At 43.4% G+C, this 17905-nt stretch overlaps 1 protein-coding gene across 1 annotated transcript in view; it reads right to left on the bottom strand.

Moving 5' to 3' along the window:
- Positions 1-3746: 3746 nt before the first annotated feature.
- Positions 3747-17905, bottom strand: part of PRELID2 (PRELI domain containing 2) — a 63872-nt gene continuing 49713 nt past the window's right edge. Inside the window, exons 6-7 of the mRNA XM_057748141.1 lie at positions 9192-9261; positions 3747-5044 (exon numbers count right to left, since the gene is read on the bottom strand). Coding sequence (XP_057604124.1) covers positions 9202-9261 — 60 coding nt within the window. The 3' untranslated portion in view covers positions 3747-5044; positions 9192-9201. The remainder of the gene's footprint in view (positions 5045-9191; positions 9262-17905) is intronic.

Raw genomic sequence — 17905 nt, 5'->3', positions numbered from 1 at the left:
CAATCACTGTGCACTGTGCAGTCCCGACGTGGCTCAGATGAGGTAGTGTCTCACGTTCCACCTTTCTGTATATAAGGCTCAGCCTGGAGAGAACCTATGATCTTCCAAATGGTATGATGTGCCCCCCCACTAATCCAGACATGATTATACAACCATGCAATCTGCTGGTGAGGCTCTGCGGCCGTCGAGCTACACATTTTGTGCTGAGCTCTCCACTATGCCTCCTGTGCTATTTTCTGCATCCTTTAAACAAGCAATTACAGTGTCATTTACCCAAGAGGTAAATATGTCTGGTCTCACCATCAATCAGTGCCCATTACTGCCCTGTCAGTACAATGAAGGCACAAGCCTCTTGGAGACCCACTGCATCAAGTCAAAAGAGAAGACAAACCTTGCCTTCCTCTTGTACACAGTGGGTGCTCAATAAGTGCTGGATGAACCAAGGACTCCGCGCCTAAAGGCACTCAGGCTCTAACAAAAGAAAGGCATCAACAGGGCTTGGACAGGGCACTTTGGACACAAGGCACAGAAATCCACTCGCATACATGCGAGTAAAAGGTGGACTAATAAAAGGATAAAGGCAAATCTCAAGGAAACTAAATGCAGAAAGTATAGCTGAGCCTCACAAGCAGGTCAGCAGCAGCTGCTCTCTCTTTCTCCCTTCGGGACCACTGTGCTTCATTTCTTCCTGCTCTGCAGATCCTGGTCCTTTGCTCCATTAGCCCATGGCCCATTCTGTCACCCAGTAAGAGCAGTCTTTGCTTATTTCTGGGAGAAACGTTAATGGCTCAGCTTGGGGGAAGCAGGGAACTAACATCCGCTGGCTGGTGTAACACTCTTATCTGGGGCTGCTGCAAAGGGCTAGAATCACTATTATGAATGATGAACACAAGCGCTGCCAGGTGATGTGATACCCTCAAAAACTTAAAATTCACACATAAATATTAGTTGTGACACCTTTATTTCAGAATGACAGCAGGACTGAATTTCACAACTAATTTATAGCTCTAAATCACAATAACACTGAATCAAAAACACTTTATCCTGCACAGAAACTTGGCACAGAGATGTTCATTTGCAATCTACTTATGTTTCACATTATAGAACAGTACATACAAAAATACTAACCCAATTGGGGAAACAACAGCCTACAGATCTAAGTAAATCCTTTGTAGCTGTATCCCAGTTATCCTGAGGTCACAGATCTGACAACTGCAGTTGAGGATCAGGAACTAAGTTAGAGGAAGTAATACAGCCACTAAAATAACATCACGAAGTCAAGGCTGCAAAATTCATCCACCTCACTGCTAGAAAAGCCTCCTGAAGACTCACTCAGCTTGTTTCCTGTTACTTGATACACAGCATACAATTACAGAATTTCCCAGCCCCAGGTAGCGAAGGACATTTCCTAGAGATAGGCAGAGTAAAGGCAGTGAGAAATAACAGGGAACAGTGACGGAAAAGGAAAAACTATGAGAACCACAGCAAAACTCAAAAAGCAGAGCCATTCAGTGGAGGGGCTTTAACAAACCTAAACAGGACCTGAAAGAATTCAGAACATAAATGATGGCCCTGAAATGATTTCATTATCATTGGTAGATTCTGTTTGCAAAAACAGGGAAACGTATACTAAATTAAGAGTTCCATGTAAATGGCTGAAATAGAGCAAAAAAGACATGTGACTTAAAAGAATAACCTTGAGTCGGCTATACCACACACCCACGATGTCTGATAAATGGGATATTACTACACACGTACTGCTTATAAAATACACAAAGCAATTCATATCAAAAGAATATAGCACCTTTTTTATCCCCATGATTGAAACCATAAAAGCCTGTTTATGGTAAAAGCACCTCAATCACGCAGGGATAGCCTAAGTCAGCTTCTCTGTGCACGAGAACTTTATACTGTCCTGAGTGATCGGCGAGCCCGACTGACTATAAACCCTTCTTAAATGACAGGAGACACAGAGGCCACAAACAGCTCCCCTACATCACTCTTTGTCAAGTTCTGGTCTGTGGAACAGCACAACCAAGTCTCCCGGTGAACTTGTTTTAAAATGCAGATCCTTGAGTCCCAAATGAATCAGAATCACTGGGGGAGACCCTGGGAACCTGCAGTTGAGCCCACCTACCCAAGGATTTCTGGTGCAAGTAGAAGCCTGGGAATCATTGTAATACATCCTCACCTTCACGTGTAGGTTCAGCAACCCGGCCAGCGGGGGACTGGCCAGGTCTGTGAATCAACCCTTCCCACCCTTGTTCCTAACGTGCCCAGTAAGGCTATACTTCTGGTTTTGACATTTGATAGATAATCAAGTTAGATGTGCACTTCTAAATGTTTAATCACAGGAAAAGGATTCTGACACACAATAAAGGTTAACAAGCCTTAATTAATTTTAAAAGGAGCATACGATTTTTAAGCCGTATATGTGAAGCTTGAAGTAACAGATGCTTGCAGGAGAAAAAAAAAAATACTGAGTGAGGGAATGTGTCTGATGCAAGTTCAGAGGATTGCCTGGGAATGGGGAGGAAAATACATGTAAAAACGCAGTCTTGGAAGAGAGGCAGAAAGCAGCTTATATCCAGAATAGGGAAACGCAAATCTCTTAAAAATTGGCTGAGATGTTTAAGCTGTGCCTTAACTCTTGAAGCAAAGGCTGGAAACTACTGGCAAACATGTTTTGTTTGCCCGGCACAATGTTTTAAACAATCCTGAATTTGTTGCCAACACATAAAAATTGAGAGATTTCTTTTTTTTTTTTTTTTAATTCTATCTTTTCCTGGAAAATTGGAAACTGGAAGAACTAGAAAAACCAGCCACTTGGCAAAACTGTGCTGGAGCCGGGCAGCAGCTGCCCACCCTTCACCAGCCCCATTCTCCTGGGGTCTCCCCAGTGGCCGCCAGCCTGCTTCACGCGTCAGATCACCTGCCAGACCCCCGCAGGCCTTTGCAAGGCCCGCCCCAGCTTCAAGGAAATAAGGCAAAAAGTCAGCCTCTCTGTGCTTCACTCTAACAATAATTCTTGCTACAAAGATAACTTTCCTTCCTGGGAGTTGCTAAGAAAGGAACCAGATGATATCTGCAAATCACCTAGAATTCACTGCAGTGTTCTCATCCTTAGCTGCCCATTGGAATCACCTAGGGAGCTTTAAAAAAATACTGATGCCTGGGTTCCACCCCCCGAGATTCTGATTTAGTGGTCTGGGATACAACCTAGGCAGCAGGATGGCAGAAAGCTCCCAGGTGATTGTAATGGGCAGTGAGCCGAGGTTGAGCACTCCTGGCTTCACAGAATTCAACTTGTTGAACATGAAGGATTACGTTTATTCTTTTTTTTTTTTTTTTTGGTCACTCCATGAGGCTTGCGGGATCTCAATTCCCTGACCAGGGACTGAACCCAGGCCCCAGCAGTGAAAGCTCACAGTCCTAACCAACAGGCCACCAGGGAACTCCCAGGGTTACATTTATTCTAACATCAACCTCCAAATATAGATTGCTTCCCTCTCGCCTCTGTGACAATTCATATCAATTTTTTGAAAATGCACTATTATTCCAAATGCCATTTACAAACTGGAAAACGAGGTCAAAGGGTGTTCTGGTTTCTACCATTCATTTTCCCTCCAACACAACTGAAGAATGAAACACGAAGAAAATGAAGGGAAATTATCCTAAGACACAAAACGCTGGCAGCACAAATAGCTCAAATACAATAGGAGGAGCTCACAGTGGCGGGCTTGCATTTAAAAAAAAAAAAATTGGTTTGAAATTCATCCATGCACTAAGTGGAAAATTTTTCAAATATTAGGGAAAAAAATTACTTCTCCAAGACTTTCCAGTAATGGCCCAATTTTTATCTTAAGATGAACTCCAAATTACTGCCTCTCTTCAAGCTTTCTCTTAGGTAGTGTGCATTTACATCTTGGCGTCCAATCACGGGAGATGCAAACTACCATTATCTAATTTTCAAACAGTAATACTACGTTACATTACATTAGAAAAGCATATTTCCAAAATGGCTTCACGTAATAATAGCTTATATGTACTTCTGTGCACCAGGTAGCATGCTAGGCACTTTATCACATGATCTCCAATTGTTCCAACAACCTCATACCGTTAACTCTATAACCCCATTTTACAAGTTTAAAAAATGAGTTTCAGAAAGATTTTAAATTACATACACGATCACCGAGCTGCTGCGTGGCCCCACTTGGATTCAAACCCGAGTCTGTTTGACTCCCAAACCTGTGCTTTTTACACCAAACAACCTTGTTTAATCATCACAAGTAGAAAGATCTGTGCCCGATTATCCCCATTGGCCCCGTGAAAGTCAGAGAGGTCACATGATCTGCTCCACATCCCAGAATGAGTCAGAAGGAGCCAAGATGATAGCCCTCCTCCCCGCTCCCCGGGTTCTTGTAAGGAACAATCACAGTTCCCGTGTTACATTATAAAAGCTATGCTGATGACAGTTATATATTGCAGTACTGATAGGCAGAAATCAAATGCTCCTGGTTTCTGAGGATCTTCAACATTATTATGAATATGGCTTAACATCAACATAGGTCTGGTATATTCCTGTCTGTTCCAGGCTACCTAAGAATCAGGTATCAAGTTTAACTCCTTTACTCATCCCAGAATCTTCTCGTGAATCCTATGAGCAATGATGCAGAAAACAAACAGGCACAAGCAGAACTTCTCAGGCCTCTGGCCCATCCTTGGCTGCCCCAACACCACCACCAGGCAATCAGCAGGACATCCTGAAGAAGGGCGGACATCACCTTCTACGGGATTTTTCCTTTATTTGTAAAATCGCAGAGATTATGTCATAAGAATCAGCCAGAAGGTCTCAGCTCCACAAGAGCTGCTATGTGAGGCCGGCTCCCAGGGGAGTGTATCATGTCATGTCCCGGCAGGAAGGTCTCCTCTTCTGTGAGCTGCCAACACCCCATCCTTAAACCTGTATTTCAAAAACTGTGTCGCTGGATGTGTTGTGTCCGAGAAAAGATTCTCAAGCAAAAGGAGACACAACGTAGCTTCCCTGCAAGAGAAAGCAAACAGGCTTTACCACCTAATAAACATGTCTCAACAATCAATACTTATTTACCCTCTTTTCTGAAGCAACTCTTAAGTCACTTGAATTCTACCACTATGGATAATTCTTGAAGAAACTGCATTTCTGCCTCCTAATGATCTTCGAACAAAGCGAGCACCTCATTTGATTAAGTCCAACTACCCAGACGAGCCGGCTCACAGGGAAGTTAAGATATAGCTGAAATAGACATCTTAATCATTCCGATGTGAAAGAACTCTACTATGTTATCAAATCTCACCAAGCCCAGTCTCTCGACTGCCGGCAGCAAGAACAAACAGATGTCAGGGCTACTTGTTTTATTCAAAAATGACAGGAAATCAAAAACCTATCAGATGGACGTGTCAGCAGCAACACCGCAAGCAGGCTGGTGAGTGAGATTTACGCGCCTCCGCTTTGGCTCTGGACAAAATCACCTTCTAAGGGTTCAACAGGCCAGAGGGCTCTAGGGAGCATCTTCTGCACGAGGTACCCTACACAAGGCGGTCATGCTCTCTGTGAACTTAAATTATGCAAATTTGAAATGTGGTACAATATACAAATATTAAATAAGTCTCCTTAGGCACACTTGTGCAGACCCCATGGAATGGTTTTTTAAAACATTAAGAACTGCAACATTCCAAAGCTCAAAACTGGAGTACACAATACACGGCACCTCCACTATTGCCACATCACAGTGCTACTATTTATCTGCTAAACAGAATGCCTGTATTTCTACCCCATCATGCACGTGCACTGGAACTTTATGAAGCAATTGTAATGATCACTATTGCTGGTGTCTTAACTTCATTGCTGTGATCATTTTAATGCTTTTTTTATGCCTTAAAATAACACCATCCAAGTGGCAATGTTAAAGCTAATGCAGAGAAAATAAACTCTCACACTATTAACTCTGGAATAGAGGTAAGACGTGATCAAATGCTACGTTAAAAAAAAGGCCAAACCACCACCAAGAGACCACCTGATATTAATTTAGGAGCCAGCAAACTAACCCCAGGGAGAGACAACTTTTTCTTAAAGGACCAGATAGTAAATATTTTAGGTTTTGCAGGCTGTAAGATCTGTCACAGCTCTTTACCTGGAATGTAGCCAGGAACATAGCTGCATTCCAATAAAACTTTATTCATAAAAGAAGGCCCCAGGCTAGATTCGGCCCCCAGGTTACAGGTGGCTGACCTCTCCTCTACAGCTATGGAGTGAATCCCCACCCCACCGCAGCCTCTTCTTTTAATGTAGCATTTGACTGCACATAAAAGGCAGCTCCCCCACCTACAAACATTCTCCCGCTTCCAACAGATATAATTTTGAGAAAATTGAAAGTTCCATTAAAACAGGAGTATTTCAAACTTGCCAAAACTTTGTAAAAACAGTCAAGAAAATGAGCTAAAAGGGGGATGTGACAAGCTGGCAACAGTGCTGCAGCAAGAGCAATGCCTCAAGATGGTAAGTATCATGTTTTTCGTGATGCTTACATAACTGTACATATTTGTCAAAATCTACCAAATCGTACATTGAAATTAGTCAACGGTGCATTGATGATACCTCAATGAAGCTGATTTTGAAAAAAGCTTAAAGCCTCAGCAATAGCCCCTAATTTGCAGTAATTGTAGATCCATGTGGTAAGAGGAACAACCCTTACTTCATATTTGCTTCTGAGAAAACTGGTCATAAATGACTGTTTCAAGTATGTAAATCCTGCAGGAACTCCACTGCATTAAATGCATTAAACGCACCTGTCCTGCACTAAACTCCTTGTGGTATCCAGACCTCAACCACTTCACCTCAGAGAGAACTGGTTGCTTTTAAGAAACAATACAAAGCCCTGAGTTCATGACTTAGCTCTCCGCCACAGTAAAAGCAAAACAAAACAAGAACATGGGTCATTTAAGACAGGAGGTAATGCTTGTTTAATTTCCTGTCTTTCATTAGCAACACTTTAAATCAAAAACACAAGTTGATAATTTCAAACATGAGTTGTTGCTGAGTCAACTCTTTTCAGTCATCTTTGCTCCACGGTGGAGCCTGTCAACATTCAAGCAGGGGGAAGAAAGAGAAAAAAAAAAAGAAAAAAGATAAAAAAGGCAAGATGCTAAAAGAAGAGGCTGAGATGCTAAAATCAGGGAAAAGCCACACAAAGAAAACCATTCCTCCTTTGATGAATCTAAAGTCGATGGAATATATGACAACAATTTCAAAACCCCAGCTAATAGCTTTCGCAGGGCCCTTGCATTTCATCTGTCTCCAAGTCACAGATGAGAACTTATTTAAAGCAACTGTTCTCAGAGTGTGGTCCCTGGACCAGCCTCACCATCATCACCTGGGAACTGGCTAGAACCACAAATCCTCAGGCTCCTCTCCCCCCAGACCTACTGAATCAGAAACTCTGAGAGTGGGACTCACCAAGCTGTGTTTACCAAATCCTGCAGGTGATTCTGATGCTCCCTAAAGTTTCCAGATCACTAATTTAAAGTCTGAAAACCAACATACACTTTGGAGTTTCCTTATCCTCTCATTTAACTTGGAGCTGACTTTAGATCTGTGCCCAAGGGCACACGCACCAGAGGTGCTTGGTGAGCCTCACAAGAGGCCAGCATGGAAAAGCAGGGGCATGTGGCCAAGTTCTTCTCCACAACTTTTTCAAGAACAGAGCAGATCTGGGAGCACATGACATTTAGATTCCATGCCGGGCTTCCTAGGTGGCGCAGTGGTTGGGAGTCTGCCTGCCAATGCGGAGGACATGAGTTCGATCCCTGCTCCAGAAAGACCCCACATGCCACGGAGCAACTAAGCCCGTGTGCCAAAAAAAAATAAATAAAATAAATAAATAGATTCCATGCCAATGTTTCGAGCACCTGTCATGTGCCAGGCTTGCGCGAAACAAAGTTATCTTGCTTAGCCTTTCCAATAATAAATATATGTATCAGTATGTGTTAAGTACACAGAGGCTTAATATTGATCAGAGTGGAGTCAAATCCGCAAACAAGCAGAAAGCTTCATAATTCTCCAATCTGCACTCATGGGCCTGGCCAGCATGCTTTGAATGATGAGGTTCTCATACACAAATGTTCCTGTTGCTTCTTCTTCGGTTAGCTGTTCTCAAACTTTATCGTATATCAAAATTAGAGACCAGGTTGCTTATACAAAACCACGAATACTCTAGTTTTAAGCCAACATAGGGAAATTTGAGGTGATTGTGAATTATCCACGACAATGTGTGCTCTACTCAAAGCTTTTACCTTCTCTCAGATGTTAAAAATCAAAGTCCAATAAATCTTGTAAGGTGCAAATCCACTATACACATTTATTTTAGGCTTTGAGTCTCAAATAATTTTGTTCTGCCCTTTCCACCATGAAGACCACTGTCAAGGTAGACAATAAAAAATGAAGGCATGAAAAAAGCAAGTAATTCCGAAATCCCCCTGCTTATCTGTTAACCCTACATCACTTGCCCTAAAAGTGGCCTGTGCTCCAGCACAAGTGCTACTTTTCTCATCTGTGCCCATGGCAGACATTGCTAATCAACAGCAGCACTCTGACCCGGAGCCAGAGAGAGATTCTCAAGGCCCTGGGATCCTCAACAGCATTTCAGACAGTGCCCCACCCCTCACCCCGCCGCCCCCTCCAAATCGGGAGGCGTATACATGACGAGTAAAATGTCTGTGTTTCCCTGGCCGATCAACATGCTCCTTTCTTGTTTTCTTTTAGGCAGTTTAAGCAGCTTAAAGCTGCTCCCAATACAGCCCTAAACCCCTCCTTTCACTGTTCTCAGACAACAAAATTAAGCTTCAGTTAATTCTGCACGGCAGTCTCTACAAACCTATGCCACCTTGAGGGTGGCAATCACGGTGGGTTGTGTTGAACACTTTAAACAATTTGAGTGCAGCTGTAACCCAGCATGTAGCACAAAACTGCTCTGAAAATCAAAGAACCAAGCAAATACGTACAGAACAGATAAAACACCTGTGAGGCAGTATATGCCGTGCATATAACTGGGAAACGTATGACTAGCCCAGGGAGGCCGATGCATGATACTCAGGCTTGTAAGCATGAAGACATAGCTTGAGAAAATAATTCTCATTTTGCTTTTGGTACTCACTGAGGATTCTTTATTCGGCTAGGGGGGCACCACACTGTTCCTTTAACAGCATCTCCATTATTCTAATTCCCTATGGAGAGAAGAAAGAAAAATCAAAATGCCACATTTCACGGACAAGCACTTTTACGTTTATCACAACCTCTCCCTTCAAGGAATCCAAGCCATGGCCGTACGTTCTTTTCAGGAAAGAAGGCTCACAGTCATACTTTACATTTTTATAATATTCTACTCAGCAATTTCACATACATTATCTCCACATGCGCTCGGAACTACTCAGGGAAGCAGGCAGAGCGAAGCTGTGGATCTTCCATTTTAGACACAAGAAAGCCATCCAAATGGTATGAGATAACTTCCTGAAAGCGGCCCAGCTATTAAGTGGCCCTGCCAGTAATCATGGCAGTGGTTAGTACAATAAAGTGACACCAAAGGCCACAGATCACCATAACAAGTGTCAGGATAACGGAAACGTTTGAAATTACTATCACGTGACACAGAGATACCAAGTGAGCAGACACTTGGAAAAACGGTGCCAAAAGACGTGCTTGAGGCAGGGTGGCTACAAACCTTCAGGTTGTAAAAAGCGCAGCACCTGAGAAGTGTGATAAAGCAAAGCGCGATAAAAGGAGGTACGCCTGTGTTTACTGAACACTTACACATGTGCTAGACTCGCTGCGAAGGTCTGTATGTGCATTACCCAGGGTAGTGCGTGCAGGGTGCAACCCGGAGATCCCCCCAGGACTCAGGCACTCCTCCCCGTCCTGCCAGCACCCTAAACTGCTGATGCAGGCAGCTGCCCTCAGCCAAAGGGAGACGCGTTCCCTGAGGTCGTGCCCCTCCCCAGGGGCGGCCCACATCTGATGGCTGGTGGGTATAGGGTAGAAGGGCCCAGTCCCAGCCCTCAAGCTGGGACAAGTCTGAAGGGCACCCTACCACCACAGTTCCCCACAGGACCAGCTGAGACCTTCATCACAACTGCCTCGCAGCTCAGCGTCACCTTCTGCCTCATCCTGCTTCTCTCGCTCCTTCACAAGAGTGGTTCCCGAGAGCCCTCTCCAATGACCTCCTGCACAGAGCTTTCCAACTGACTCTGTGTCCGAGAGCCGACTAGGACACCTTGCTTCACATACACAAAATTCCTGAACAAGTATTATTCTTACCCCCATTTTACCGGTGAGGAAAAACAGAAGTTCAAAGAGGGTTAAGTAATTTTCCCAACGTTATACAGCTATTAAGTAATAAAGCCAGGGAAAGAAGACAGACACTGAATTAAACACAGACACTGAATTCTGCTTTCAGGGGCATGCCTTCACCTCGCAAGGCTCCCTCCACAACTGCAGGCATCAAGCTGTCTGCCCACCCACCTCGGCCAGTCAAATTCTACCCTGAGGGAAAGAGGAAAGTGGACACTCCCTCTCCCCTCCTTCAAGGACAAGTTCTATAGACCAGAGGCTAAACCTTCAGACAGAACAGCAGGACTGTGGTGTAATTATGAACCGGGGTTGTTAGAAAGTCAAAGCTGGATCTTGGGGAATGGGACACGCTGCTCTCAGGGATGCGAGTGTGGACGGGAGGGAATAAAAATGATCAACGCTAACTTAAACTGCAGGTCCCCAGGCCCCGCACGGAAAGGCTTTGATTTCATAGGACTCAAGTAGGCCCCAGAGCACTGTACCCTTAACAAGAACCAGCTGCTCCCCACGGTCAGGCAGAGCTGGGAGACAGTGAATGGGCCTACAGGAGAAAGGCAGGCACTTCTACCTGGGGTTTGTGCTGAGCCACAGGAAGGGGATGCATCTCTAGAGAAGACGATAAAATATACTGAGTACTAAAGTACACTGAACAAAATCTGACGTTTCCTTGAGGTTGCTGAAGGTCCTTCTGATTCTAGCTGGCCGTCACCACAAATACTGCCACCATCTTGGAAGGAAGAAGTATTAATTAAAGTAACTTGACCAGGCCAAGGAGCACGAAGTGTGGGGTGGGCCAAAACAGCAGACTGTAGGACCAGGAGCCCTGCTGTCAGAGTCAGGAGACCTGGGTTCTGGTCACAGCCCTGCCAATTATTCTGCTGGGTACCTTAGGCTAATCACTTTTACCAAGGTGTAACTTAGACCAGAGAGCTCAGGGGACTGCGAGGTTGACTGGACAGTGCAGCTGTACACCAGGATTACTAGGAGGACTCACAAAAGCAAATACAGATTCCCAAGCCCTACCTGGACCCATGCGATCAGAACTTCCAGGGCGGGGGTGGTTCCGAAGCACCACTAGTTCATACCTAGGACTTGTAACAAGACGCTTGATACCACCTCTGTAAGCCTAGGAATTGATGAAATAATTGCCCTTAAGCATTTCTGAAGATACAGTATATACTCCTGTACTCTTAGAGTTACTCACCTTTTTAAGAATTAGGGGGAAAAGGAGGGGATGGGGAATGAAACGACCAGTGGAATGAAATTTAACCTAATACTTAACCTAAGATTGAATTGTCATTTCTGCTCTCACTCACTCAACAACAGAACCAGTTAACAAATAGTTACTGTGCACCTGCTACATGCACTGGAGATTATATGGTGAGCAAACCTGTCCTCGCCATCATGGAACTTACAGGCTAGTGGATTTCATTCCCCTTGTCTCAATTTTTTTTTCTTCCAACAAAACCCTGGGCAATAATTAAATGCCTTCCTTCTATTTTCAGGAAGAATAAAAACGGCCATGTTCTTGCAAAAGAAGTCGCAAGCTTCTTCTTGCAGAGTGCGCCCATAAGTCTAGTTGTTATGTCTTTTAAAACCAGAAAAGCAGACTCCTTCCTTAGGAAACGAGCACTTGGTGAACACTCCCCATCCGTCTAAATTAAGAACACCACTGCTTACTGAGCTGAGCACTAACTGACATGAGTGAAGACGGTGGGGTTGGCCTTGGGAATTGAAAGATGTTAAAGATGTTATTTATTGAATCAATTATGCTTACAATGTGACGGTTGATTTTCTTTCCCTTTTTACCCCCTTTCTCTTACCACTTTAGTCTTTTTAAGCACAACAGTTAGAAATAGAAGGTGGAGAACAGGGGCACACAGAGAGAGACCTATAAAATTAATTAAAAACAAAAAACAAAAAAAACCTACCTGGGAGGCCAAGCCATTATTTAGTACATCTCTTTGGTAACGAAGGGCCCAGTCAAAGCCCAATCGATAAAATCCTTTCAAACAGTTTCAGTGCTTAAAATTCAACCCCCAGGAGATCAGGCTTAAAGGGTCTAAATTTACACACTTATCTCACAATGATGCCTGAAACACAGAATAAACATTACGTGGATCCACCTTTACAGACAGAGCTTAACTTAAAAGTGTTCTGGACTGACAAACCAGAAACCAGCTTGATTTTATTATCCCCATGCCCTCTGAGAATTTTCTTCCCTGTTACCAGGCCATCTTTCTCTATTTGCCAACGTACGGACAAGGGAGCCCTCCCAGTCTCACTTCCCTAATACCAGGGTTGTGCTGGCCAGACACATCCCCGCAGAGGAGTCCCACAGTCGCATCTTTCAGATTCAAAACACTTCACAGATTTCCCACTCTAGGAGTGTCTGAGAAATAGCTGATCCTTACAGAAAACAAAGAGCTTGCCTGAAAAGGAGGCAGGATAAGTTGGAACTATAGGTGGTTAGATCCAGACAGTGTGCTTATTTCGTTATCAAACTGATGCTTCCTTCAGAAGCTGATTTATCTATGAGGCCCTGAAGAGACCTGCATGAAGGGAGGACCTCCAGAAGCTGCTAGAAGATGAGTGGTTTGACCCAAGCCTGGCTATGAGTGTGACAGACAGAGAAAGGAAGGTACAAGCAGAGGAGGAGAGAGTAATATTAGACCTTATAAAAATTACAAAGTTCTTGGGGAATTCCCTAGCAGGCCAGTGGTTAGGACTCTGTGCTTCCACTGCCAGGGGCGCCTGAGTTCAATCCCTGGTTGGGAAACTAAGATCCCACAAGTTGTGCGGTGCAGCCAAAATAAAATAAAATAAAATTACAAAGTTCTAAAGCGGTTCTCAAAAGACACATCTATGGGGCGCACTTAACAAAAGAGAATTGCTCACTTAATTATCACAATGACAAAAGACTGGTCATCATTAGATGAAGAACAACTATTTGTGTACTGAGTGTTTGCCAGAAGCTGGGTACTGTGATAACCAGATGAAGTATTGGGAGACCTCTCCTCCGGCTACTGAAAATAAAGCTTTCTTCCAGGTCATGGCTTTGGAATAAGTGCCAGAAACAGTATCGGTGCCCATTCTGTGTAAAGACTGCACTGATGCTGTGAAGAATTGAAAAATGAGATGCATATAAGACATGATGTTTCTACTCAAGGGCTCATCGGTCTCTTGAGAGGAATTAGAGGACTGCAAGATAACTGAAAAACAAGACAGCCTCTGAAAAGCATTACCACGTTTGAAAAAAAAAATTCAACGGAAAAAGGGAAGTAGAGACGGATCTTGCATGAAGGGAGGACCTGCAGAAGCTGCTAGAAGATGAAAGGTTTGAGTAAGATCCAAGCCTGGTGATGAGCGTGACATACAGAGCCAAGGAAAGGTCGAAGCAGAGGGATGAACAAAAGGCACGGGGGTGTGAACGTCAGTGCACCCGCAGGTAAGCGTCTGCCTCCCTGAGGGGTGAGAAGGTGGAGGGCAGGTGGCAGGAGATGAAACTATTCCACTTCCACTGCTCCACCCCCGCCCCCCCTCCCCACCTGCTCACACACACCCTGCCTCCCACCTTAGCTCTGCTCTTTCCTGCAAGAGGCAACAGCCCGTACAACATCCCACAAATAGCCCTGTAATTATGCAACCACCCTCTTAGAGAGATTTAGGGTGGAGTCCAAGCTAGCTGTGAAATCTTGGGCATGTTACTTAAATTCTCTAACCTTCAACTGCGTCATCTTTGAATGGAGATAATATAGCAACATGGGCTTCTCCTAAGAATTAGTCAAAATAATATCTGATCTGTTTGCCACAGCACCTAGCCTCTGGTAAACACTCAGTAAATAGTTGTTTGTGCAGATCTCTCTCATGATCATCTAATCCCACTAGAATGCAAATACCATAAGGCTAGGGGCCTTGTCTGTCTTGTTCAAGATGTAACCCCTAGAAGAACAACACCCAGTACACATGCAGTAAATGTCTACTAAATGAATGAGTGAATCTATCAACCAACCAATCAGTCATCAGCTTACAAGTCTACCATGTTAGATGGTAAGGTGCTCAGAGACAAGGAACAAAAATTACTTACATTTGAATCCTTATTGTCTAGTGCAGAATTTGGCACAAAATACATGCTCAATGTTGATGAATCATAAGACAGATCAACTGATCTCTTTGGAATGCCAGGCTGATGAGCGTGAATTTTGGAATTATAGTGCGATCTGCCCAGTAGTTAGCATCCTAGAAAGTGTGGTGAAAGGTCAGGATAACAGGGGCTGCCACAGGATATGAAAAAAATAAAACAAGGAAAGAATAAAGAATGAAAGTATGAAAGATAAAAGGGAGGGAATGCTGCGGAAAGAACTGACAGCAGAGCAGGGACTTGAAATGGGTCCTGAAGAATCCGGATTAGCCGAGAGGAGTCAGAAAGTGAGATAATCTCAGATGCAGAAGTGTGCATTATAAAACCATACACCTCTTGATAAGAAGGTATGCATCCAGTTTACTTTAAAAACCTCACTTCCCTTTTGATTCTAAACTTTGCTTAATTAAACTGCTTTACACAAAGCTTTCTCAGAATCTTTTCATTTACTCTAGGAAGAATCGTAACAGTATGAATAAAAGGTAGAATAAGAAACTGTTGCTTCCCTGCTTCACCCTTCAACAGTGTTCCATTGCTCTTATAATAAAATTCACGTTCTTTATCACAGCTAGAGGCTCCGTATGGTCTGCTTCTGGCCCACTTCAACCGCAGGATGGAAGGAAAGGAGGCAGGGAAGGAGGAAGGGAAGGAGGGAGGGAGATCAGCATCCAGTTTTCTCACCAAAAGGCAAGGGAAACACTGCTCAATGCTTCTCCAGGAAAAGATTTTTTGCCACAAAAAAGTATCTTGTAATCTGATGCTGTCCAATTCTTTTATATTTAGGATTTCTCATCTATAAAACTGGGATAACACCAAACAACTGGCACGTACTGTGTGCCAGGCATGGTGCTGAGTGCTTTGTCTGCACTGGCTTATTTTACCCTCCTATCTGCCTTAGAGATGATCTTCTTTTTTTTTTTTGGTTAAGACCCAAGGCTCAGAGAAATTAAGCATCTGGTCCAAAATGACATAATAATCAAAAAGCAGAGCCTTGATTTGACGTGAGGCAATCAGGATTTAGAGTCCAGGATCCGGAATCTTACAACACTGGGGGGCAGTAGGGTTTTAATGAGATTAAATGCGTGAAGACACCTAGGATAATACTGGCTACACAGCAAGAGCTTTCCTTCCTTTCCCTATTGATTAGGTTCAAAAAGCCTGAAAAACAAATCAAATACTTCAGCCCTGTGCCAAAACTAAATGGCATGATTTTAATATACAAATCTATATTTAATCACATCTACAAATTATTTCATATATAACGTTTTTAAAATAGGAATATCCTAACAGACTGTACAACTTCAATATAATTTTCCCATGGGGCTAATAAACTCTTGAGTGAGATTCATTTTTATTTTGAAAAGTAACTCAAAATCTTTAGGTGTAATTGCAGAACATTAAACTGATACAATAATTCCGATGTCTTTGCTTCACATTATAAAGCTTCCTGTCTCCTTAAGGAGAACATTTAATCTCACAGTTTGTAAAGGAGAAGAATATATCCCAAAATAATAAAATCTAAAAATTGGAAAGGACATGATATTATCTAGTCCAGATAGGAAACTCACAGCAAAGAAACGAAAGTGGCCCATCCAATTTAGGGAATTGTCCTAGGATCAAATATCACAATGAAAGATGGCCAAGCCATTTCCATGCTGCCAATCTGCAAATAAACCGCGGACATGCACCTTTCAGTGGCCAAAAGGCATTTAGCCATTGGTCTCCCACCCTCCAATGTGACTCAATAAGTCTATTTTCATTTTTCATTTTTTAAAATGTAACTTGTATATAATTTCAGTTTTCCTGACTTACAGACTTCATGCCAAAAAATGGCTTGTTCATGTCTGTCTGTTGAGTATAATTATCAGTACTTTGTTTAAACATCAGCGTCAACCTCCCACCCAGTGCCACATCCACCCGTGACATTTCTGACAACTGACCATCCTGCTTAGAAACCTCCATTGATGGGATGCTATATACTCCCTTTTCCCTCTGTCTCAGGCCCAATTACAAGGCAATCTTCCTTACACTGAAGCAGCACTGGCTCGGCGCTTGGCACCAAAGGGTCCTAGTACCAAGTCTTGTATCAACTCTTAAAACTACCAAACTAAACAACAAGGTTTCTATCAATTCCCTTTACTGGCCATCTTCTCTCTATTCATCAGGTTTATGCTCAGTCATAATTTCCCGTTTCTTCCCTATCCTGAGAGAGAAAATGGTTAGCAGCATGCTTGTACATTTAACCAATGAACTGTCTCTAACAGAATAAATATATCCAACTGATGCCTAGATAATAAATAACTCCAATGGATGCCCAGATAATTCTCTTATCTTTTATCTCTACTCTTCTCCTTCCCCCAAATTCTTGAACTTCTGTAAGTCAATATTCTTCTTTACAAGTAGGATCAAGTCTACTGTCTTCAAATGACACATTTTCTTTGATCAAAATATAATTTTCCAAAGCCATATTTTGGTCAAAACCCCATCCCACCAAATCTCAACAATATTGAGGTTAATAATTTATCCTGGGCTTACTATATGCCGGTAGCTTTGCCTACATTATCACATTTAATCCTCTCAATAGTCCTATGAGATGAGATACTTTTACTCTCACCATTTCCAGGTAAGGAAACTGCACCTCGATGAGGCGACTTGCTCAAGGTCACAGAGCTGGTAAGTAGCCAACCTGGAATTTAAACCTGGATTTCTCCAGCTCTTTCCACACAAGTACTTGCCTCACTGAATTTGTTTCTGTGCCTGTAAAATGGGTGAAGGGAAGAGAACACACATACCTCCTTGCAGGATTGCTCTGAGGATTCAGTGAGGCAACCTATAAAGCTACTGACACGTGACAGATTTTCATTAACCATTACTTCCTATTCTCCCCGTGGCCTGGAAATCGGTTGCAGATTTCCCTATGGACCTAAATTGGATTGGGGGCCTTCACAATGGGATGCCCACAAGGGACCCCCGTTCAGCTGGTGGTCAGTGACCTGGAGGAAACGTCAGCAGGGGCTCACCTTGTGCTTGTTCATATTTCACTTGTTCTCGACATCATCTCTAGGAGTTACTAATACTGCTGTCCGACACCCTGAGCCCAGCAGGGTAAACCAGCTTTCTCCAGGTCACAGGGGTTGTCTGCAACAGAGACAGAACTAGATAGGATCTAAGCCTCGGGGAAAGAACTGATGATTGAGAGGCTGAGGGCCCTCCAAGGCTGTGCTGAGCACATTACATGCCTTGTCTCATTCAATCCTCACACCCAACCTATGAGTCAGAGACATGAGGAAAACGAAACTCAGGTTAAGAAACCTGATCAAAGGCACTCAGCTAGGAAGTGCAGAACCCACAAAGCCCAGGTTTTTGTGACTCTAAGCCCTCGG

Source organism: Hippopotamus amphibius, chromosome 1, assembly GCF_030028045.1.
Source record: "Hippopotamus amphibius kiboko isolate mHipAmp2 chromosome 1, mHipAmp2.hap2, whole genome shotgun sequence".
Classification (NCBI taxonomy): domain Eukaryota; kingdom Metazoa; phylum Chordata; class Mammalia; order Artiodactyla; family Hippopotamidae; genus Hippopotamus; species Hippopotamus amphibius.
Note: the sequence above shows the minus strand (reverse complement) of the source record. Positions and strands in the feature narration are given on the sequence as shown.